The 25,899-nt window shown below is 40.0% G+C and overlaps 2 protein-coding genes across 4 annotated transcripts; both read right to left on the bottom strand.

The window, feature by feature from the left end:
* Window positions 1-48: 48 nt before the first annotated feature.
* Window positions 49-12,155, bottom strand: CRYGS (crystallin gamma S). The gene is made up of 4 exons (XM_042458628.1): window positions 12,028-12,155; window positions 5,621-5,691; window positions 1,921-2,163; window positions 49-1,098 (listed from the first exon to the last, which is right to left on the bottom strand). Exons 2-4 carry the CDS (start codon window positions 5,639-5,641, stop codon window positions 826-828), a joined length of 537 nt encoding a protein of 178 aa, XP_042314562.1. The 5' UTR covers window positions 5,642-5,691; window positions 12,028-12,155; the 3' UTR covers window positions 49-825.
* Window positions 12,059-25,879, bottom strand: TBCCD1 (TBCC domain containing 1). Of its 3 annotated transcripts, none has more exons than XM_042458626.1 (8): window positions 25,862-25,879; window positions 21,509-21,870; window positions 21,105-21,254; window positions 18,457-18,823; window positions 16,110-16,296; window positions 15,498-15,995; window positions 14,418-14,577; window positions 12,059-12,193 (listed from the first exon to the last, which is right to left on the bottom strand). In XM_042458626.1, exons 2-7 carry the CDS (start codon window positions 21,842-21,844, stop codon window positions 14,448-14,450), a joined length of 1,668 nt encoding a protein of 555 aa, XP_042314560.1. In that variant the 5' UTR covers window positions 21,845-21,870; window positions 25,862-25,879; the 3' UTR covers window positions 12,059-12,193; window positions 14,418-14,447. The 3 variants fall into 3 exon arrangements, with proteins under 3 accessions (XP_042314560.1, XP_042314559.1, XP_042314561.1); XM_042458625.1 differs by lacking the exon at window positions 25,862-25,879 and adding an exon at window positions 25,110-25,263; XM_042458627.1 differs by lacking the exon at window positions 25,862-25,879 and adding an exon at window positions 24,148-24,165.
* Window positions 25,880-25,899: the final 20 nt, after the last annotated feature.

The following is a 25,899-nucleotide window of genomic DNA, read 5'->3' as shown; positions in this document are numbered from 1 at the left end:
CCCACCCTTTGACTCCCCCTGCCAACCTTAGTCAACTATTATCTCCCTTCTAAAAACAGTAACTATTGCTCCCTGTCCCATAAAGAAGAGGTGGTTCTCCACATGGTGGGTTGCAATTTTCATGACCACTCACACCACTGGCTGCTATTGGTGGGAGTTATAGGCTAAAAACAATTTGCCCACTCCTGAGATAAAGGGAGAAAGATACCTCTGTTCTTGCTGTAATTCAGTCACTGTGCTAAATCTAGAATCCTATTGAGATGACATGCCTGAATAGGGTATAAATGTACACAAGTAAAATGAATGGGATGTGTACTCCACCTACATCCCCCTACATACCCTTTTTACATGCACAAAGCATGGCAAAGCAGGTTTTCTATTCACAGGGAAGCTTTAACTTATTCAAATGAACATAAGTAGAAGTCTTATGCAGACTTCCAAACTTATAGCTAGGTAGCAAACACTGGGGCTACTATAGGCAACCCACCCTTCTGTTATGTTCCAGCATAATGCCTGAGTGCCTAACACCTGAATCAGACCTTGGAAAAATTATCTTTCTGGAATATAGTTCCCACAGTCCCCCCACCCTCCAACTCCATTGACTGGAAGATTCTTAAAGTTATAGTCCAAAAAAGTAACCTTTCTAAGATTTATCCTGAATAGGGTGGAAGGGTGCCTGAAACAATGAGCCAGTTCCCTTAAAGGAAAAAAATGCTCAGAGACACACATTTCTCACAAACAACAACAGGCAGCATCAGGCCCACAAGTGCTTTATTGATGGCATCAAGTCAGCTGTGACTTCAGTTTTAGACTTCTTGTGGCTTATTAATCTGCAACACGACGGAAGGACTGGACCACTGGGGATGCAGCCCCCCATTCCATGGGCTTGTTGTACTCCCCTCTCTCCAGGAAATACTGCCTGCCACGGAAGTTGGGATGCTCATAGAAAACCCAGGCCCCATCCAGGACTTTGCAAGAGTGGATTTCCCGGAAATGAAACTGCTCCATAACAGAAGGGCAATCATCTGTGGATTCATACATCTGGCCACTAAAATCACCTTTCTCAAAGAACTGGATGTGGTATTTGCCTCCACCAGGCTGCAAGAAGAAAGAAAAAGAACACAAAAATGAGCATAAGGAGATGATTGCTTCATTGGCAGGCCATTGTACACAGCTGGCTATTGTGTGATTGGGTCTATTCTCATCAGCTTGTGTCTATTCTCATCAGATCGCCACTTTCTAAAGGTGAATAGTAAAAATCTCTAGGAGTATTTCCATCCTGTAATGTGGGGGTGGGAAACTTGGGGCCATCCAGATGATGGCCTCAAACTGCCATTGTTCCTGTCTACTGACTATGCTGGCTGGGCAAGCTGGAATTATCAACATCTGCTTTAATGAGTGTGTGTCTGTGTGAGCAAATGAATACAGATAAAAGGGAGGTGGATTCTCTTTCACTGGAAGTTTTTAAACAAAGGTAATCTCCTGGAGATAGTGTTAGCAATGGGTGGCAGGGAATTAGACTAAATGGGCCTTGAGGTCCTTTCCGGCTCTAGGATTCTAAATGTGTTGTCATTATTCACTTATGTGAAATAAAAGTGTATGAATACCTGGGCAAGTGAGGAAAGGAGATATCATGTGCAAACATTTCTACTATCATTATCTAAGAATATCCAATTCATTCATGTAGATTTAGGCTGCATCTACACAGCAGAAATAATGCAGTTTGACACTACTTTAACTCCAATAGCTCAATGCTATCGAATTCTGGGATTTGTAATTTTATACAATATTTAGCCTTCCCTGTCCCAGAAAACTCAGAATTCCATATCATGAGTCATGGCAGTTAAAATGTTATCAAATTGTATTATTTCTGCTGTGCAGATGCAGCCTTATAGATAATCAAAGAAAAATCCAACTTACTAACTGAATGAACTTGCATGAGCTGACACGGTCATTTAGGCCCATCCAGCGCTGGTACTCAGGATACTCTCCATGAGTCAGCACATACATATTCCCAGCAAAGTTTGGCCTCTCATAAACCACCCAGGCACCTCCCTCCACACGGATGGAATTGCAACGGCTCAAGTCAGTGTGGAAATCCAAGCAGTCCCTGTCGGACTCATAGCGGCGCCCTTGGAAATTCTTGCTTTCATAAAAGGTGATCTGAAAAAACAAGCAGAGAAGAAAGGAAACATATTTCCCACTGGATGCAGCATAGTTTGGTTGAACTTCATGGAAAACATGCCTCCTGGCAACTTCTCTTGCATCTAAACATTAAAAGGAGTTCCACAAGAGCACTTGCTATAAAATATATACATATAAACACATATACGTACATGCCATAGCAATGCCCAAGCTGATAGGAAACATTTATGTGCTCTTTTTAAGGAAATATACCAATGGCTGTACACATAAGCATGAACAGTTATTGTGTGGTAAGCTGTGGTTATACATGATTTCAGCCATCAATCAAAGTGGGGTGAGGGTGGGTGTTGTTTCTGCATTCATTCTATGTGATGAGACTAAGTGAAAAATAATTAACTCAAGATGGTGCCATCTCATCCACTCACCTCTGTTCCATTGGCAAAGAAATGTTTCCTTCTCTATATATGTTCTTGAGTTCAGAAGTGTTTCTTTCTCTAATTGTGTTCTTAATTCCAGTTCAGTCCTATTTCTTGTTTTCCTTGGAATGGGCTTGTGAATTAAATAGCTTTTTAAAAGGTGGGGTAAAGAATGCTATTTTAAACATCTGCTCTTTTCAGAAGATGTAGTAAACAGGGCCAGACCTACAAATGGGTAGAGTGAGGCAGGTGCTTCAAGTAACAGCGAATGTAAATATGGAGGAGGCGGAGGAAACATGCAGTGCTGGCTGCTCCTTCCTGTTGGGAACAGAGTTATGTGTCCATTCTCCCTATCTTACACACATACAAACACATGCGCACGCGCGCACACACACACACACCTTAGTTTGATGATGAAACTGTCTCATCACCAGTGGTTTATATGTCAAGCCAATGAGCTTCTGTGGGTAGAATGGGGGCATCTTTGAAACATTGTCTGGGCCAGCGCTAACAGAAATCCCGTTCACACAATCTCTATTCATATAATGCCTCCAAGACTAAAATCATGTGAATGGAGGGGGGGGAGATGAGATCACACCCACTGGCCCTGCTCCATTCCACTTTTGCCTATGAATTCTATGGGGAACTATTAACAGAGATTATGTGAGGCCAGGTTGTACAAAACATTCAGGAGATGCATAAGTGGTCACCTGGCAGCAAGAGGAAGGGGTTGTTCTCACATCCATTTTTCAGTTTAGATCCTTCTCTCTACAGAAGGACCCAGTAACTGGTCTACCTTCCAGCACAGGAACAAAGTATATTTCTGTCAGCTCATTTCCCAACAGAAAATCCATCTCCTGGTTTTGCTAAGGTTTCATATTTTCTGAGGTCAGAAGCTGGGGACCACTACTGATCTGCACCGTGCTTTGGTGCAGAAAATGTTCTCATTTCAGGCCAACCTTCTACACCAATTACTTAACATGTTGTTAAATAGTTAACCACATGTCTTTAATTTTTTAAGCACAATGGGATCCTGTTTTGATTGCAATCACAATGGGAAAGAGGCTTGCTCTCTCTCTCTCTCTCTCTCACACACACACACACACACACACACTTACTGATAGAGAGAGAAGAGCTTTTTTTCTCTTGTAGCCACCAAAGTTATTATTTGCACTGGAGAGGTACTGCTACTGGTGCAAATGGCATGGGGGTGAGGGGTGTATTTTCATTGAGCAATTGGTGTCAGGGAGAGGAATGAGTTAATCATTCATGGGTTTGGATTTTGGCACTAACAACATCACAGATAATATCTGACAGGCACCCATTACTCTCACACAACCCTCCGCATTGCAATTACAGTCACAAAAGATATGCTATCTCTGGGAAACATACAATCTTCCCCAAGGAATGAAATATAACACATCCAGTGCTCCGAAAACAAAATAATTCAGCAACTGTTCTGTTACACCCAGAAAGCCACATGGACCACACATAACAGATGGATAACACATACACAATATCTGGCCTGGCAGAGAGGACTGGTACCCAAACCCACTGAAAGGCTATATGTGCTTTTAGGAATAATCATATAGTACAACACAAACACTGTAAAGGCACCCAATTCTATCTGATTTTGGAAGCTAAGCAGTCTGCTCTGGCCAATACTTGGATGGGAGAACACCGATGGCTACCAGGTGTCATAGGCTACATTTCAGACAAAGGAACTGGCAAAATCACTTCTGAGTATTCCCTAAAAAAATCCTAGGAAAGTCATGGAGTCACCATAAATCAACAAGAAATTTGAAGGTGTGTGTGTGTGAGCACACACACACAGAGACCCTGTGGGAACAGCCAGTGAGGTGTAAGCAATGTTAGACTAGGATTCTAGGACACCAGGGTCTAATCTATGCTCAGCTGTTGAAATCCAGTGAGCAACCTTGGGCAAATCACTCTTTCTCAGCCTAAGAAGACAGCAATAGCAAGTTCCTCTGAAAAAATCTTACCAAGAAAACCTCCATAAGTTGGAATCCACTTCCAGGCACATAACATCAACAAACAACCCTTACTGGGACACTGTACCTCTGGAGACATCAGATGGTAGGTTTCAACTCTGAATGTCCCCCCATGCAAATGACAAATGTCATGTGTGTAGTTTTAAAAGCTAGCAATCAAGGTGCAAGTCATAAACCAGACCTTCTCCATGTCATGGCTAGTTTGTCATCCTCCATTTGCATTTTAAGTGGTAGTCTGAACCATACAATGATTGCTCTCTTGTCACAAGGCTTCCAGAAAAACTTGGCTACAGGACTGTGCAGTGTTAGTGAGTCAATGCTAGGCCTCAATACACAGGCAAATCTGCCCCCTTGGTTTCTATTTTCCATTCTCATGATCATAAGTGGATAAATTATGAGTTGCCTATACTGAGATTCTAATCCTGAATCTGCAGCCATTTGTGAACAGCTGCAGTTTGGCTTTCCAGTGATGTGAATAAAGAAACAATAATTTAGATAGTATTTCAAATACAACTGTTAACCTCACTACACATCTCCTATACCTTGTAAATGAATACAATTGCAGAAGCAGATGGAGGACTTATATCCTACAATGCATGTTGTACATGTTTTATCAAGTTGAAACACATCTTCTCAACACAATAATTCACCCTTTAGCAAGAATATATCAGTATTTTAAAATCACCCCAGTAAATCTGGGTTCCTCTGTATTCCTCTTCCATATCTTCAGAAGAAGAAACAAACAAAAAGTAGGATTCATTTGCTACTTTCTAGTGTTGCCATTTCAGATATTGGTCCTAATTTCACAAAATTTAGAATACTAGAGCTTTTAGAAGGAAAGCTAAGAAAAACCACCAGTATAGGTCCAATAGTTCATTTGTCCTTTAACTTAATATGTCTTTAACTTAAAAAGGAGTAGACTGGTTTTTCCTAAGGCAGAGATACACTATCCCTCTGTTCTTTTCTCAGTTCTGCCAAGCTTGTGAACTTTTTTTTAATCAATAGATGGAAGAAAGAGGGGTAGCCAGAAGCTGCAAGCATACTTACCCGGTTTCCACTTTTGGACATGGTCAGTGCTGGATCCAATACTCCTGGAGGAGACGACAATCTAGAAACAACTGCAAGAACAAGAACCAGGAAGCCTAATTTTATAGTGAGCTCATTTTTAGACTAAACATTCGCTTTGTCATGAAAACAGGATCCAAAAATTGAGTCAGTGATTCTGAGGCTATTCATCAGTTCTAGAAAAACAAACAGGATTACAAAATAATGACAAGCTTCATTGCTTCCTTTATTTTTCAGCATTTGGCTGTTGCATTACTAGGTTATGAACACTTTGCTGAGTCAGAAAATTGAACTTCTGTCAGAAATAGTCAAAATAAAGAGCTGTTGCAATCTTAGTGAAGGAGGGCATCCTTGTTCCCATCCACTAGAGTTCCCATAGAGGAACAGAGAACAACTTCTGAACTCTGTGTAAGTCAGAAAGTAAACTAGAGAACATCATCATAGTAGAGGTACAAAGGTGCTTTTACTTCATTTTAACAGGGTACCATCTGAAAGACATCACAAGGAACACTGGTAGGACACTGACAGTCCCTGCCATTTTGCTGAAACACTTTCCTTCAGTTCACATACAGATTCATTTAGCTCCACAGACCCTTATGCAAAGGGATATTATGAACCACAGGAGTTCTTTTTCTGGCCCAATTGAAACCTTTAAATATGAAAATGGAAACACTTTTACTTGAATAATCCCATTTTACTAACATTTAAAGTCTAAAAAGTCCCTTCCTATTGTAACCGCACATTATGATTGCCCGTTTTATTTCCTTAATAATTCAAGATAAAGGACACTATATCAAAAAGTAGAGGTTATTAAAACTGTAGGCTGCAAACCAGTGGCGGTTCATGGGTTCCATTCAGGTGGTCCAGGTAAAGACTGCAGTCAAGAATTGCTCTACTTGGCCCAGCATTCATCCAGAGCAAGACCATTTTGAGCAGGATGTGATTAATGACTAGACTAGGAAGGCCTAGGTCCTGATACAATAATAATATAATGCTTCTTTTGCCAATGACAACTGGCAATAGGTAGGTAGGTAGGTAGATAATCTTAGTTATATGTTTTACTTCATCGAACAAAAACATTACTAAAACATCCACCTGTCATATTCAATTGGTCCATGGAATTGGGGGGGGGGGGGAATGAGGAGAAAGTTTGACATTGAGAACTGCTGCCACAAGAGTAATACTTCCCACACTCCAAAAGAGGAGAGGTGTTTCATTTTGGTAAACTTTTCCCCTGAATTCTTTAGCGGCATCTTCATTTCCAGTGTAAACATGTTAAGACTGAAACAATTCCCTTTGAGATCATGTCTGGTCCACAAAATAAACACCATGAAGCATTGTTATACTGTGAACTACAGACCCTTTGTTCTTGAATAACTCTAGCCAACTGGGTTAACTGTTCCCAGAACATACAGTAACTTAGAAATTATAGCCCTAAATGGGGCCCGCTTACTAACTACTTCTTTCTCTGTCTTGATATTATATTCAAGATTAAAGAGGAATATGCAACATAATCTATGAATATGTAATATAATCTATCTTCCACTTTATTATTTTACAGCATTATATCAGAGCACACAAAAGTTGATTTCTTGGACTACAAATCTAGAATTCTCCAAATCAGCATGACCTGCACTATCAGTACATCTCATGATTGCCTCACTCAGCTGGTCAAGAAAGCTGCGCACAAAGTATTGCAGTTTCCATATGCAAGGCTTGGGCATCACTGTGAGACTATCTCTGCCAATTCTCCTTGCCTATATAGTAGAATAGACGTTCTCTCACTATTGCAAGAACAACTTCTTTGGCTGTAACCTGTGGCAGGCTATAGCTTCCATAGACAGTGTAACAATGAATGTCCTCCAGGTTTTAATCTAAACTTTAAGAAGAGCTATCCAAGCTGAACCCATCTGGGGGATATGGTTCACTAGCTTGGATCACTTCCTTTAAACCTGGAGTAGATTCACCAGCCCACTGATAGGGAAGCCACCATTTCTGTAAGCTCAGTGTGTGCAAATACACACGCACATTAGAATCACTTTCTTGTAGCATCCTGCAGTAAGATCCCTCATCCCTTAAAAAGTGAAAATTCAAATGCTACATTCAGCAATCCACATTATAAACATCAGTTCTCCACAATATAATTTGGGGCATAAAGATTGAGATCAACCTCCAAGATCAGCTTCAATGCTCTCTTTGCCCTTCTTATCCATGAAACTCAGGGTCAGAAATATCCAAATACCACCAACAGAGGCAGAAGGATTGAGCAACTTTACAGAGGGTGGGGGAAACATACACAGTCCCAAGATTTGTTCCTTGGTTCCAGTAATGCGTGCAGAGCAGGTCTGACAGACAACTAAGTCTAAGCTTCTAGGGGCTGCATGTTTCTGAAGACAACAATGTGATGTGCAGCATACACAGAAATGCAGACAAAGCTCCTCTCATTTCAATGAACCAAATGTTGACAATATTTTCTAACATGTCAATTGGCAAGAAAACAAAAAGATGTGGTATGTGAAATAATACACACAATTGCTCCTGTATTGAATTTCAGTATAGAACTCTTCAAACCAATTTTTACATAATACATTGAGCTTTAATTATCTGCCTTTGTGAGAGAAGATATTGTTTTTAAAAGTCTATCAATGTCCACAGCTGAAAAATCAGCTAGAAACTTATTACCCTTCTTATTTATACTAGGTAGCAAAATATCCCTATATGCTTGAGACATTATTTAACACTAAAATCCCAAGGAGGATTTATTGCAAGGGAAGAACAGGAAAATAAGACAGTAATTTCAAAAGACTAATAACACCCAGGAAATATTGGTCTCCAACCCAACAACAAAAACTTCCAAAACCCTCCTTGTACTCTCCTTCTTGCTATTTTGCAATTTAGCACTTAAGAATACAACAAAGGTTTATAAGCATTCAGAAATTGAGACTAATAACTTAATTGTGTTGCATTCAGGTGCACCAAATCAATGAAAATAAGTTAGTGAGGACTAACTTAAGCCCCAATGATCTCAATGTGTCTACTCTAAGGCACGTTACAAATGGGCATAAAGTACGGAATGGGTCCGTATTAGGATTGGAAAGGGGCGTCACTTCCGGACGCCCCTAATCCTAATATGGACCAAGTCCGTACAAAATGGCGGCGCCTGTTCCACACGGGGCCGCCATGTTTACATAGGGGATGTGCTGCGTCCGCACATCGCGCGGTGCAAATGACGCTGCAAGTGCGGCATTGGCGCCTCACGGCATCATATCCGCAGCGCAAAGAGAAGTGCCATTTTGGCGCTTGTTATTTGCAGCGCGGAGGAGCCTCGTGGTTTGGACACTGGGGCTCCTCCGCACTGCAAATGGCGGTGGCAGCAGACCGCCCCTTCTGGGCGGTCTGTAACGGGCCTAAGTATGACCAAGTCTGGATCTAACCCATTGAGATTTCTTCCATTAATAAGTAAAACAGATTTAGGGGATTGCTGGGACAAAATTTCTTTTAATCCCCCACCTAAGAAGCTAGTTGTGCAGAAAACAATTTTTGATATTTATCTGTTCCATTATTTTCTAAAAACTACCAACTCTCAATTCATCTGGATGTAAACGTTGAAGGAGGCAGAGCATGCTTTCTTATTTGTGGAGAAATTTTTCATCTTGTCCATTGCCTTCCCACCTTCCTCCACTTCGGTTCAATGAAACTTTCCACTAAATGAAGCTGCAATTGTCTAGTTTGAATTATTCCCTTTCCCATGCACCCAAAAAGCCATTGTGCCCTTTGCACATGACTGCATCAAATTCAAAAGGGTGAGAGGTGAGCAATGCTAACAGCTCTTATGAAACAAGTGGGATTGCTTCCAGCAAAAGCATTGTTATGTTTGGGTTGCACGTATCTTCATTCCTGCTTGGCCCTAACTTGAACTAAATCCAGACCCATCTCTTTGTGCTTTAAATGTGTATCAAGTCAGAGCTTGGAAAAGTTACTTTTCTCAATGACAATTCTCAATATCCTACAGCAACATGCTCACTGGCTTAGAATTTCTAGTAGACAGTTTTTAATAAAAGAACTGTTCCAAGCTCTAGTCAAGATTACAGTCTCTTTCATGCCTATTTTATGTTCACACTACACAGCCCGAATATGGGAATTCATATCTGGCAGAAAAAACATGAGAGGCAGCCTTTCTGTCATGGTAGGATCTAGTATGAATATTTCATTTTGAGCTACTGTAACCCAAGTCATCATGCTAAGGCACAACAAAAATTCAGATGTTCTTGAAAGGGCTTTTCTTCACCAAAGAGATAAGTAAAACTGCAACAAAGATAGTTAATTTCAATCTGGTGGTGATGACCCCAATACAATTAGAAAGAAAACAATCCCTCCAAACATGATGAAATGGATTTAGTTACTTAATTTCATCTTGGATGCCAAGATACCCATTAAGCTTAGTTTTTGGTGTGCACTGCCTTGATTTCCTAAAAAAAACTTCTGCAACAACTAAACCTTGTACAAGTAAATCCTCTTTTGCAAATGTGAAGAGTTACTCAGCTAGGAAAGTCTCTGCCACTTTAAATACATAGGAGTGTAAGTGGAAAATTTTGAGATAGCTCTTGCAATGCTGTGAATCCCAAGGATTAATCAGAACCGACATTTGTAGCATTAGACCAATTAGGCATCCATGCTTTGAAGCCATTATAGATGAGAAGCATAACAAAGCACTTCTGGGGTTGGGCGTTTTGAAAAGCAACCATATTAAAACTCTACCTCCCATGGATAGTTCTTCCCATCTGAAATGGAATTTGATGGTTTACTTTCATTACAAAAATGATCATAGTTTCAGAAGAGAACTATTGATTTTTGTTTAAATCATGTCACTTGATGTTTGTGACCACATACAGATAAAGCACAAGAATCATTTTCCCTCTTTTATTCATGAAGTGACATACAATCCATCAACATAAGTTTTTTAAAAGAACACACTGCAATACTATCTTTGTCTCAAAAATAAACCTTAAGAATTTCATAGTACTCACTCTCAAGAAAGTCTGGATAGCATTGCAGCAAAAAGCTCAAATCCAACTGCTAGTTCCAACTAAAGTAGACCCACTAAATTAAAAGGCTATATATAATTGTTTATTGATCATTCAGCAACAGATTTAAAGGGTCAACTCTGTTTGGGACTAGCAACTGGATTTAGGCCAAAGTGACTCCCCGTTTTACAATGAGCCATAGGAGATACCCGAAGACTAACTAACTTTTCCTTATGACTGCCAGTTTTCAGAAGTAATCTAAAAAATTCCACTTTTATTTCTTCATCTTCCCATTTCTAACACTTTCCTGAGCCACCTTACTCTTCCACATCCGGGGGGGGGGGGGCAAATAAGTCACCTTATGGATGCACACAAGTACATACCCAATGCCTGCTTTAGTTTTGTAAGAAGGTGGGGCAGGTCTTGGCCAAACTGCATCTTATCCTCATTACTGCTGCATCTCCCAGTTTGCTTGATCTCACTCTCTACTTACAATCCACAAAACCATCTAGTGCTGGATTGGGCAGAGTGCAGTCCATGGGCCATGCATTGCCCTTCCAAGGCCTGCCCATCCCTTTAAAAGAGGTTCTCTACATTTTAAGTGGAGAATAGAAGGTAGAAAGAGACTGCAAATCCTCTTCCTTATTTCTGTCACTGGTTCCTTAATTGAAACAGAGAGATGGGAACACACAACAGTAAAGTCAAGGCACTGTAGCTGCTGGCAGTAGGTCCCTCACTGGGGAACAAGACTTGGCATCTGCCCAGCAATTCCTACCTGTCAAACTAAGTATGTTTCAGCTGGAAGCATTTTCTGTTCTTTTATATCTGTACAGCATATTAAGGGAGAGAGGAACCGAACACAAGACCTGCTTCTTTGAAAGGAGGGAAGGGAAGCAAAGAAAGGGATCCACACATAGTAGTACTTAGGAGTATTACACTAACCTAGGCCCTGTCTACTTCAATGGGTCATATAATTTAAATATTAATAAGTCTAAATCCAACCCTGATTTATGAAGATGGTAGTGAATATTTTCATCTCTCAACAACATTTAGGGGGAAAATGAAACACACACACACACAAAATCCTGCTAATTTAATTAAATGTCATAGTTCAATTGTTAAACAGTGCTATAAAAATACATCTATTTTTATACACGTTAATCAGTTTTTAGTTAATAGTAGTCAAAAGATTCAATTAAAAACCAGAATCTTGCCTATATCTTCATACCCAAAAATGTAACTCCTTTTCATATGCTACAAAGCTCAATTTTGGTCTCAGCTGCATGTAGATGTGTTAATAGCAAGGCTTGTTAATTTCTTATGAATTACGTTTTCCTAAGAAGAGTGCAGAACAAGGAAAGATACCACAACAGCTGGAAAGGAAGAGGAAGTTTATCTCTTCCTTCAGAATGCTGCCAAGCAAGTCCGAATTTCCAAATTCATTAGCAATGTCAGAAAAATCTTCAAACTGATGTAGCCCCAGTTTATTGAGGGGAAAATACTTCCACCTTGGCACAATGCAGTCACAGAACTGTAACAAAGAAAAAAATTGTACTTATTAAACACATAATTAACAAACCCTTCCACTGTAAACACAAACCAGGAGTTTACTGGACCACATTAATCACAAACATTTCATTTTGAAAGAAAAGTCTGAACAAAGCTTAACCACACGGCCTGAAACACATGGGCAAAAAAGGGCAGCTTTCAGCCACTTCGGGAGCATGGCGTGCAGATGATGCATACCCCCCAGATTGGCTGGACACTGTTCTGGACCATTGCAGTGGCTTGCTTTAAGAGCAGACCATGTAGTTGCCATGGTCCCTGGGCGATCGCAATCATCTGCTTGCCCTCCCCCCATGTTAAGCTGCTAAAATGTTCACAGTTAAGAATGAAGTGAAGCATCAAGAATCTGCTTGAAATACCAATGTTAGACATATTAAGCATCAGCTGTACATTTCTGCTGTATTGATCTTAAGCCCCTGCCCTTGCAATCTTAAATAGACAGTGATAATAGAGAAATGACACTAGGATGTAACCAGGAACAGAAGGTGTAGCTAAGCTGGCACCACAATGGTTCAGAAAAAACTTTGGTAAAGTAGAATGTCTTTAAAAAGTTCCATAGAGTGGCAAGGATGATCCTTGTCCTTTTCCAGTTAGCTGTCCAATTTCTCTAAAGCCCAACATACCATATATACTCGTGTACAAGTCAACCTCATATATAAATCAAGGGAAGGTTTCAGGATAAAAATCATGGATTTTGATATGACCCATGGAGAAGTCGAGGGTAAAACTTAGGGAGCTATAACAAATGAAGGAAAGGGGTAAACACCACTTCTGTACCCCTTCCCTTTCTCTGAGCCTCTCCTGACCACCTAACACCACTTCCCAGGTGCTGGAGGAGAGGTTTTAACATTGGGTTAGGGAGGAAAGGAAGTGGAGTTAAATGGGTATTTCTCTGATGGGAAGAGAAGGCATTAAAATCGCATTGGGAAGGGTAATAAGTGGAACTAAAACGGGTGTTTCTTTGATGGGAAAAGAAGGCTTTCATATCGGACTGGGAAAGAAAAATGGAGCTCAAAGGAGTGTTTCTTAGATGGGAAGAGAAGGCTTTCAAATAGGATTGGGAAGGGAAAGAAGTGAAGTTGAAAGTGGTGTTTCTTTGATGGGAAGAGAAAGCTTTCAAATCGGACTGTAAAGGGTAAGAAGAGGCGCTTAAAGGGGCGTTTCTTTGCTAGGAAGAGAAGGCTTTCAAATTGGACTGGGAACCTCTTTTACACACACACCCACACCTGCCTTGAGGCACAAAGAGTGGGGCATCAGGCAGCGCTTGTTGCAGGACATTTCTAAGCAACATTAGTGTACTGACCTGTATATAAGACAACCCAGGATTTTAGGGTCAATTATGGGACATAAACTTCTCGACTTATAGCCGAGTATATACGGTAACTGTAAGCAAGAATGCCTACCTTTCACCAAAGTAAAAAAAAAAACAAGAAAATATCCTTGCATTTTTGCTGAACCACCAAGACTTCTGAGTACCTCTGGAGCTCAAATAAGGCTCCACCACTCCTGACATCAGGGAAGAAGCAGAATATTTTGGGAAGATGAAAACCTTTCCATGCGTATCCAAAGTCAAAATCTGTAGTACTTTGTCTTGGAATAACAATTGTAAGATCGATAGTAAAACAGTTTAGAATAATTATTTATGTCAATAATTAATAATTAGTTGACTGTATAAATTGACAACCAAGAAGACAAATCCATTTCTTTTCAAATAAATGTCACTGATATAATTATAGGAAGCAGGGTTATATACATGAGAACTACTGCTCGATGACAGATGTAGAAATAATAAGCTCTCCAGCAGTTGTTGAACACCCAGTATTCATCCCAATTGCCTATGCTAGCTATGGCTACTGGGAGGTGCTATCCATTATCTGGAGAACTGCATAATTCCTGCTCTATCATCTAGCATACAGGGAGACATACCCTATAGGACCAACATGCTTGACTTCATCTCTCTACACATTTGTAGTTATCACACATTCAGAGTAACACTTGGACAGGAATACTGCCAGTAAGCATTCTAGGGACATTTTTCTAAACTCCAGGTCAATCAAGTATCAGACAAAATGAACCTCTGATTAGATCTACCAGGAATGGATCTTAGTGTACAAGCTAATATTCAGGGCTTTGGGGTTTGTTTGTTTTACACACACAGTTGCATTATGTAACAGAATATTTGAACTCACCTAACCATTGTGTTCACTTCAAATATTCTTCTATCCTGCTGCCTGCTTAGAACCTGCAGCAGGAAGCACCAGGCTGTCAAGTTGTTGAAGACTGCCAGTTTGGACTAGCCATTCATAGAACTTATTTTCCACCAACATCTGGAATGCCTTCCTCTGGTCTCTGAAATGCATTAAAATATTAGTACTGCGGTATATGCCGTTTTGTGCATGTTACCATTCATGTTCTCTCTGGTGCTTAAAAGGCCAGTTTCTTCATCCACAGTGAACCCAAAAAACCACACATCTGATCGCTTATGCATACTGGCCAATAGTCCAGGTTAACATGAGCAATTTTCATTCTCCCTTACTTACTTACTACTTTAAGATTTTTATCCTGTTGCATGGTTCAGGTCTAGTTAGCTTGACTAGACTATTTTATACATAAAATAATAAAAATGATCACAAAACTAACATTAAGTTTTAGAAACCCTTAAAATCCTATAAAAACACAAATTCCACAGAACATCTGAAATAACTGACGTTCTGCTAGCAGCTCCAAAGTATGCAAGTACAAAGAAATCTCATGCTTCCAACATGTACAGAAAAGCAGACCCAACAAATAGTTCTACAGAAGGAACTACAAAGGAAATATGACAAAGATACTAAAGTGAAAATATGCACTGTAAAACAAGAGTCCCACTTGGGACAGGCCAATATTTACAGACACACAACCTAATCCTACTCAGAAATAAACCACACTGAATTCAATGGATCTTATTCCCAGGCAATTGTTCACCACACTGCAGCCTACAAAAAGAGAAGTATGTATCATCCCAAAGAGCAAGCTGTTAAAGCTTGTGTATATGACAAAGAGGAGCAGATTTTACAGTATTTCAGAATTTCATTCATCAGTTTAAAAAATCTCTATGGCTTGGGAGTTAGGTGGCTTAATGAAGCAGATTATAAAATAGTCCAGACCAAAAAATAAAAATCAAAGAAAGACCTAAGCAATGTTTACTATTACAATATTATTATTAGTGTTTTGCTCCAAAGTTGCTACAGCAGCTGGTCCCTCCCTCTTCAGAGCAAGCTGTCACTTACTTTGTCAAGCCTGTCTCTTTCACAGTTTTCTGCCAGATCTGGATTCTCTGTTCTCGTTGATTTACTGCCTTTTGGTATGCAGGTGGCAGCCCACCAGGTATTTCTGTTGTGTCTCCTTCCATTTCAAATGGAACAACAAAGGGGTAAAATTCCAACGGTGGAAGGAGTCTAAACACATTTTCATCATAGTTCTCTCTGCATACTAACATTGGATTATCCCAGTAATTGGGAACGGTAGCCAATCCAGTCCTCCCCATGTGGTCCTCAAGCATTGGATAATGAGTGTGGAAGGGAGCAAAAGTTATTGCTTCATTACCCAATAAGATGAGAGGTCTAGTTGGAGTGAGAACATGCAATGTACAATTGGTGGTTGATGAAAGAGAAAGACGATGGCAAACAACAATAACTTTGACATTGTCACAGCTATGAAGATGAACAACTGTCCGTACTGGGCCCAGAACAAAGGTGCTATTCCTGCACTTCTCTATGGTCACAGACCTGAAAGAGAGAGAAATAAAGTCTGTTAATGCTGGAGGGAAAGGGGGGGGTGACTCAAAGACAGCACATCTTTGAAATAAGATTGCTAAGACTTCCTGAAGCACCCTAACTTACCTCAGTGGAGATAGCAAATAGATGAAGGATTCACAGCAGCGATGAATCTTGACATGGGTTTCTTCTAGGGTACGGGAGCTCTTTGCCAGTGTCTGCTTATAAACTTGGCTCATCACAACTATGCGGTGTGCTGAAGGAACCATATGAATATTACAGGCTATCCTGGCTCGTTTGGCTGTTCCTTCAGCTATAAGAACAATGAAACAATTGTTAAACAATTTTTTAAAAAATTAAAATTAAAACATAGTTCAGCCTTAGTTAAAACTATCCATTACAATTAATTGTGTGTCTCTCATTCTACCAATAATTTCAGAATAAGCAAGCGGACTTTCATTAAGGACTATCCGTAAATACATTCATGCCTTTCCAAATTTCTTTCTGATAGAAAGCACAACTCAAACAGGTTGGTACTTTTTACAAGCAGAAAGCTGAAACTACTTAGGCAATTTATTATCACAATAAAGGAGACCAGTTGTCATGTCATCCAATTATGCACCTGCATACCATCCATGCATATACAATACTTCTCTCTGAAACCTATATATATATTTACATAGCCTTTTACTTTTACAGGTGTTACAAAAATGTGCCCCCCCAAATGGTTTCTTTCCTCCCACTTGGAAGCCTGCATTCTAGTCACATCACACATTAAATGACAGTAATGGAGTCACTATAGACTTCTTGTCTCCTTACAAATATCAGTTCTTAATTCACAGACAAGTATCTATCAGGAGATAATTACCATTTATTTATTTTTATGTAATTTAAATCATTTCTGTATTGTCTCCCAGTCCACAAGGGTTCAGACCTTGATGGGCTCCAAACAGTGTATAACTCTGGACAAATAATTACACTCCCCATATATGGCATGAAAACAGTCAGTGTAGGATTTTTTTTTACTATGTACCTAATGAGAATAGTAAGAAACAGCATATATGTACAATCAAACAGCAAGTTAACACTCATAAGAGTTGATAGTTAATGACGCCAAATTCCTAAATTGCTTTGATGTAAGAAGTGGATACCAGTACATAACATCTGGTAGGAATGCAATCACATGTATAACTGAATTGTAGGCTTAGTGCTTACTTTATCTATACCACTTTGAAATTGCCAGGTTTTACAAACATTTTATGAGGTTATCTTGCTTACTAAATTCTTTTAACTCTATCTTTATTGAAATTCATTGCGAATGAGCAAGGAACCAAACTATCTGAATAAATGAACAGTTTAGAGGCTGTGATTGTATGCATAAGTATACCCACTCATAATCCACACACACACACATGTAGTATGTACATCACCATGCTTCAGCTAATAGCAAACATGCAACAATCCATACATAGGTTGTCACTGCTCTCAAGATGTTGATTACTCCAGTTTAACCAGATGCTGATGGTTAAAAGCAGTACAGTGAGTGAATTCAGCTGTGGATACAATCAAGTTCCAATACTATATACTAGAAAACTGTACCACCATATATGGACAAATGTACCAATTCAATTTATGTAACAACAACAGAGTTTAGACAGCTGAAAACATTTTAGATATTTTGATAAACAATATGATCTGTTCATAATCCTGTAAAAATTCTCCAGTCAATTAATATCTAATGCATAGTAAATTCTATCGATACAAATTGATCTCAAATACTATTCATATATTTCTGTCCCAAATTCTCTTTCCCAGTTATATTTAACATTTAGAGATTGTGAGTTATTTATGTGCAGGGGCAGAAGACAAATTCTTGAAAGGAGACCTTTTTGTACCCCAAGAAATATTATTATTTTTTCAAATGAAGTACGATCTCTAGGCACATTTGTTCCTCTACTTCCTAAATGCAACTCCTCATCTGCACATACTGGGAAAACATTAGACATGAAGTTGCATTGCATGTATGAAATGGTTATTCTGTAAACTATGAGAGGACTTTAAATTTAGTCAGTTGGCCTTTTTAACAAATAAGTCAGTTCCCCTACCCAAGTTCTACCAAGTTCAGACACTCTATAAACTGATTTAAATTATTTTCATAACTATGTTAAATACACTTTCTTGTGAACTGTCATTCAACTGATGACCAAACCTAAAATACTAAGTAAGAACTTTTAAAACTTAGGGCTATGGCTTTTAAACTAAAAAGTCTGAAAATAACAATTAGATCAGACTAACTGTGAATGAGGTAACTTATCAAGTGGCTAGTGGAAAAGAATAAAATTCTAAATTCAATCTGTTCATAGATGCTGATGGTTAAAAGATGCTATCTTTACAATACAGAAATTGGTTTTCTAGAAATAAAACAAAACATTTTGCTTAAATAACAAGAGCTGATGACCAGAGATAACTGTACCTTGCTGTCCCCATGCAAGTTTCTTTCCAGACTTTAGACAGGCTGATGTCCCAAATGGGTTGCCAATAAGGCAAGCCCTCAACCATGACTCTAGTTTGGGGAAAGAGAAGGCTTTGGAGATCTTTGAGTAGCCAGTCTTAGCATGTAATGGCTGCCAGAGTGCCAGCTCATGCAAACTGTGAACAGTCCTGTTTTTGTTCACACACCCCTCAATAAGGAAGCTAAGTGCTCGAACGGCATCAGGAGATACCAGACTATAGTGGGTAGAGTGAGAGGAGGCAGTGAGCTGATCTGGGTCCAGCAACAATTCCAGAAGATCCTGGAGATGGTTTTGGACAAACTCTTGATGGTAGCTGTCATTCCAATTCTTGTACCCAAAACAACAAAATACAGAAAACTTATTATACATGGGAAGGATGTTCACAAAACCCAAATACAGTACCAGTCTATTAAACCCATCCGTGAGTTAATGGCTCTAAGTGAAAATATAGTGTTATTTCCATCCAGCTTTTGTTCAGTTGAGACATTCTGCTAACAAGCATCCATATAAAAGGAACAAAAAGCAACCAACCAGTTTCCATACATCAATTAGGAATCACAAAACACCCAAAGGCCTTTGTATAGGTCCTGAGCTGCTCCCTCTGAAAAAAATCACTAGCCAAAAAAGGAGAATTGCCACTCATGGAAGCTCACTTTTAGTTTAAAGTCGAAAAGAAGCATTTTTACAAATCTGGAAATGAACCCCTTGCCACTTTCAGGTTTGTTTTGAAAGGCTGGTGTGCCCCTTGGTTCATCCTGGACAGGAAAGCAGCCTTCAAGAACTTGCCTAACTCTGCCCTACCTCCTTATGGGAAAGTCAAAGTAACAGGAGCAGAAGCTTCACTCCAAACTTTTTCAAAACCAGGACATAACATTTGCATTCTTAGAATATTAAATGAGATTAATACTTTGCATTTATGAAAATGCTGTAAAAATATAATGAAAACAAAGTAACTTGATATGAAGCTTTATTAAGGGTTTATCAGTTTACAGAACAAAATCAGTGTGGTGTAGTGGTTTGAGTGTTGAACTATAACTATGGAGACCAGGGTTCAAATCCCTGCTCAGGCACAGAAACCCAATGGGCAGTCACACTCTCTCAGCCTCAGAGTGGTGAAGTCAAAGCACCTGTGAAAGGTTCACTTTAGGGTTGCCCTAAGTCAGAAACAACTTGAAGACACACAGCAACAATAACAACCACAATAACAAGGCAATAGTGGCCCTTTAGATGTTACACTGCAACTCCCAGAGACCTTCACCATTGGCAATGCTGGCTAAAGAGATGATAGCTGTAGTCCAATAATATCTGAAAAGTTGTCCACCTATGACATTATCTTTTTGGCATGCACCTTACACTGAGGGAGATTGTACATGTATGCGTACATGTTTAGACATAGACAAACATAATACCTATCAACTTGGATGTTTTCTGTCAAGCAAACAAAGTGAAGCTGAATTTTATGCATTTTTCCCCAGACGTCAGCCTGGTGCAATGATTTCAGGCATATGAAGCAAAGCTCGGTTGTTTCAATACACTAAAACAGATGCAGCAATTTTTTGGCCTTCCAAATGTTGTCGAACTGTAACTCCTAGCATTCCTCACCATTCACTTTGCTTAACAAGGCCTGATAAATTACAGTCCAACAACATCTGGGGGACTGCATAGCTTCTACCCTAAAAGTAATACTGGATGCCAGTCAGTTGAGACTGGCTGGGGGGGGGGGAGGCTTTTGGGCTCAGCTCTGAAACAGTCTCCTTCCCATGTTCTTACCAACCCCAATCAGGATCTCTTTAGCACGATTCTTCTTCCATACAAATCAGCTGAGTTACAGAAAAATATATTGGGGATTGCAGATTAAATAACAGAGAGTTGCATACAATTCTTGGTCTCCAGGTTGTGCACCCATTATTGTTGTGTGCCTTCAAGTCATTTTCCACTCATGGTAACTTGAAGATGAACCTATCACAGGGTTTTCTTGGCAAGATTTGTTTAGATGTGATTTGACTTAGCCTTCCTCTGTGGCTGAGAGTGTGACTTGCAAAAGGTCACCCACTGGGTTTTCACTGCTGAGTGGGGATTTGAACCCTGGTCTTCCAAAGTCCTAGTCCAATGCTCAACCCACTGGCTTTCCCATACACACATACACAAGGACTAAAATCAGATCCAAAAAACAAGCAATATGTGCTAGAGGACAGCATAGCTACAAAACTATGCTACACCTTATGCAGATCATTATCTTTATATGGTTTATTTCAAAAGTGTGTGCTGACAAATTCGTAGACTATACTTTTTTAAGAATAATTCTACAGGTGTTTAGAAGAGTCATAATAGTCACCAAAAGTCACCAAAGTGAATTTTAGAAAATAGCAAATATTCCACTGAACTAAAACACTGATGGTTGATTTTTTTTAAGAGTTACCTTGCAGAACAATTCTTTTACAATGCATAATGTTAAACTGATGTTGAATGAAAGTGAGAAGTGCAACAAAATTTTATGAGGTACTTTCTACTTATTCCAAGTTCTCATCTTCAAACAAATGTCTGAAGATGGCTACTGTAATTGTTAAAAATTCTTTAATTAAAAATTAATTCACAGAGCAATTCAAACCTTAATTTGATTGGTGGATTCTCCAGTTAGACTATAAGACCTAGATCTAGGACTTGGCCATTCTTCTCCAAGCAGAGATGTTCTCAGGGAAACCTTGTTTAGTTGCTGGATATAAAGGAACAGCAGGAATTGAAGGGTATCCACAGATAACTAAAAAGACAAAAAAACATTTTCAAAAATTGACTTAAAAGCCACATTATTTCACTGAGATAGATTTTATATTCAGCACCAGGTCAATGCAGTGAAACAGAGAAAAAACAGACTATGGCTGTGAAGCGGGTTTTTAAAAAATAATAGTACATTTTAGGACACAGAATAAATGACAAACCGGGGCCAATAAAATTGCAATGGAGGGTCCACACAGATCTTACAATATTATAAGTCACAGTATCACTACTTCATGCCTTATTCCTTTGCTTCTCTGCCTCCTCTTCTGTTGCACAGCTGGATATCATCTCTGCCCACTCCAGTCTCTCCTCTGAGGTCCGTTCAACAAGACTGTCAAATAATTCGAAGTAAAGCCAAGCCAGATCTTTCTCCAACTGCAGCTTTCCACAAGCAATGTGTCTCCACATAGGCCACAAGAGGTATGGATAATAGCCTTCACTAGAACGTATCCGGACATACGTTGACATCTTACGGAGATAATGCATGCTAAACTTGGATGGAGGTGGAATTTGCAAGGCTCCCACTATGAAAGGTTCCATCTTCACCCACAGATTGACTGTGGGTTGATCCATTTTAGCCCACCACAGGACCTTCACATCTGTATTATTAAGAGAAAATAAAAAAGTAAGTTGCAAAACACTAGGCAAAGTAATATGTGTCATTAACTGATATTACTGATTTACCTTCTTCCACCCATCTTGTCTTTTTGATTACCTTTTTCTTAGATTTAAATATTCCCCTGTGACATCTTTTTCCCCAGTTCTTTCTTATGAATACATGTTCCCCATCTCTTCCCAAGATCTTCAAGATCTACTCCTACTGCGTGCCACTGTATATTCTTTCAACTATTAATTCTTAGGCCACCAAGTGGAATAACTCTGCCCCACTAAACAAGTATTTCCTATTAATAACTGTGATCCAAAACATTCAAGATAGATTTCCAATTCAATGAAGCTTCAGACTCAGTATTATTATTTTCCCTCCATGTGAAATGTGCATACAATTAATAGAAAACAGTAACCACCTTTCTATGGCTCAGATAAGGTTTTGGATGGATTGAACTAGAATCCTGTAGCTACTTATTTTGTTTGTTTAACAACTGGAAAAGCAAATAATTTCTTCTATTTTGTGCTGACTTTATTTCATAGATGTACTGAACTATCCAGTATCTTTTAAATAAACTACTATTTTTAACATTAATACTGTGTCCAGACTTAGACTCTTCAAATTAAATACTTTCATATGCTTACATAGCTTATTATTATCACCCGAGAGTTATTTTACAGACCATCTGTTCCATTTTTGAATGGCCTTAATAAAATACATTAAATTATTGTTGTTGCTTTTAATAGTTATGAGAAAGCAGATGAGGATGTAAAATAATGGGACCTGGTATAATTATCCTGTTCCTTCCTAACAGCCACACCTTTCAATTCCTTCCAACTTTGCTTAAGGATCTGGGACCAGGAAACCATCATATGCTCACAGGATGGATTTTGCACTTGAAACATTGCAATCCTTGGGATTCTCCCCTGTCCCACAGTTACAGAGTTTGATCAGCTGTCTCTGTTATATGAGACCTGGCCCCAACTCCTTGGACCCTTTTAAACTACATATTGTTGTGGTTGTTGTTGTGTGCCTTCAAGTCATCTCTGATTTATGGTGACCCTAAGGTAAACCATTCATGGGGTTTTCGTGGCAAGTTTCATCAGAGGAGGGGAGCCATGGCCTTCCTCTGAGGTTAAGAGACTGAGGCGGGATACACACCGCCATTTAGTACGTATAGGATACGTACTAGGGTTAGGAAGGGGCGGTGCTTCCGCACCCCCATCTCCACGTACTGGACGCACAGCGTCCAGACGTGTCGCGGCGCCTATGACGTCGCGAGTCCGTGCCAGGTGCCTCGCGACGTCATAGATGCGACGCAGAAAGAAGCTCCGAAATGGAGCTTCTTTTTTGCTCCGCGCGGGAGCCGCGCGGTTTGGCTGCTGCGGCTCCCGCACGGAGCAAATGGCGGCGGCGGGGGAGCGCCGCAAAGTGGCGGTTTGTACCCCGCCCGAGATTTGCCCAAGACCACCCAGTGGGTTTCATGGTCAAGCTGGGATTCGAATCCCAGTCTCCAGAGTCGTAGTCCAACACTCAAACCCAAACGCCACATTGTTCTAGGACCCATTAATTTAGCTTTTTAGTAGTCTACAGTATCCACAGGTCTCTTCTCCAGCACCACATTTCAGATGAGTGAATAGTCTTCCTATCAGCATTCTTCACTGTGCAACTTTCACAATCATACATAGAAATTTCACAACCATATGAAGAAAGTGGATTTCATAGCCAAGCTGGGAATCAAACCCTGGTCTCCAGAGTCGTAGTCTAACATTCAAACCACTACACTACGCTAGTTGTCTCTCAAACTACGTTACTGTTGTTGTTGTTGTTAAGTGCCTTCAAGTCGTCCCTGACTCATGGCAACCTTGTGGATGAGACATCTTCAAGATCTCCCATCCTCTGCTCTAATGAGATCCTAAAAATGCATGCTCATAACTTCCCTGATTGAGTCTAGTGTACGGTTTGCTGCTCTGTCTTTCTCTCCACCTTTCCCAGCATTATTGTCTTTTCTAGTGATCTCATGATGTAGCCAAAGTTTGACAGCTTCAGTTTGATCATCCTGGCTTCCAAGGAGGTCCTAGAATCATAAATTATAGAGTTGGAAGAGACCACAAGGGCCATCTAGTCCAACCCCCTTCTGCCATGCAGGAAATCTCAATCAATGCATCCCCGACAGATGGCCATCCAGCCTCCGTTTGAAGACCTCCAAGGAGGGAGACTCCACTACACTCTGAGGAAGGAGTGTGCTCCACTGTCGAACAGCCCTTACTCTCAGGAAGTTCCTCCTAATGTTGAGGTGGAATCTCTTTTCCTGTAGCTTGCATCCATTGTTCCGGGTCCTGTTCTCTGGAGCAGCAGAAAACAAGTTTGCTCCCTCCTCAATGTGACATCCCTTCAAATATTTAAACAGGGCCATCATATCACCTCTTAACCTTCTCTTCTCCAGGCTAAACGTCCCTAGCTCCCTAAGGCATTCCTCATAGGACATGGTTTCCAGACCCTTCACCATTTTAGTCTTCCTCTTTTGGACACATGGTTCCAGTTTCTCAACATCCTTTTTGAACTGTGGTGCCCAGAACTGGACACAATATTCCAGGTGGGCCCTGACCAAAGCAGAATAGAGTGGCACTATTACTTCCCTTGAAGTGGACACTAAACTTCTATTGATGCATTTGCCTTTTTAGCTACCACAAAGGTTTCAAGCTTTACCTGCCTGAACTGTAGTCGTCCCTCCACATTCACTGGGGTTAGGGGTACAGGACCCCCGTGAATGTGGGGAAACTGCAAATAACAAAAAACCTTATGTTTTTACCTGAGCGAACACCTCTCTAGGAGCTACAAAGGCCTAGTAGAGCATTCTCTCTAGGGATCTCTAGGTCCTTCAGTGCAACTTTTGGTTAACGTTGACCACAGAGTTGCGCCGGAGGACCTAGATATTCCTAGAGAGAGCATATTAATTAAAATCCGTGAATAATCAAATCCGCAAAAGTCAAAGCCGCAAATGTGGAGGGACAAGTGTACATTGCTCTATGGCACTCTTATTCTAGTGGTCCCCAAACTGTGCTCTTTAAAGGATTTTGGACTCCAGCTCCCAGAATCCCAGACTACTGGCCAACAAGGCTGAGGCTTCTGGGAGATGAAGTCCAAAATCTCTTAAAGGGCACAGTTTGGGGCCCACTGAAGATGCAGCCAGAAAAAGAGAGAGAGAGATAAACAAATACTGTACAGCACCCGGCGCCTGCTGAGGTGTTTCTCTCCCTGGAAGAGAGGGGTCGTCAAACCGCCACTGACGTCACTACATTCTGGGCGGGGCATTCTAGGCGCCTCGTCTGCAACCACACGCCTCAGCCAGCCTCCCAACACGCATGCGCGCGGAGGATTTGGTCAAGGCGGTGCCTCTACTGTATTTCAACACATTCATCCACCGAGACCTCTTCCATAGAGATGCTCCGCCTAGAGCGACCGGATGTTTGTTTCTTTTCCAGTAACCGGAAGAGCAGCCCGCCTCCAAGCTTCCGACGAGGCTTTTTTTTAACCCCTGTCATTCCTTGCCCACGGCTAGACATCATCTCCCAGAATTCCTAATTGTTGTTCAACCTTGCTAAGTGTTTCTGGGAGTTGAAGTCCCAAAAATAAAACTCTAGTAGATTAAAGTTTGGGAAGCACTGTTTTATTCCGTACTTGAAACTTAACAGAATAAACCATTTGACAGCCTTCGTTTCTTGATGAATTTTATTTATTTATTTAATCTATTCTATTTTTATATTTTTATTTATTTCATCTATTTTATATTTATTTATTTATTCATTTTATCTATTTTACTATTATTTTACTTAGTTATATATTTCATCTATTTTATTTTTGTATATTTTTATTTATTTATTTATTTATTTATCAGGGTTTTGTTGTTGTTTTTAAAGAGACATAATCCGTCCCTTCGTAGCAGCTGTTTTCAAACCGCAGAAATCAAAAAAGACCCCCACAGGAGACAGGACAGAGACCGCTTTCAAAGCCAGAGGCC

The sequence above is a fragment of the Sceloporus undulatus genome, chromosome 3 (assembly GCF_019175285.1).
Source record: "Sceloporus undulatus isolate JIND9_A2432 ecotype Alabama chromosome 3, SceUnd_v1.1, whole genome shotgun sequence".
In the NCBI taxonomy this organism is placed as follows: domain Eukaryota; kingdom Metazoa; phylum Chordata; class Lepidosauria; order Squamata; family Phrynosomatidae; genus Sceloporus; species Sceloporus undulatus.
This window is presented reverse-complemented; position numbering and strand designations above follow the sequence as displayed.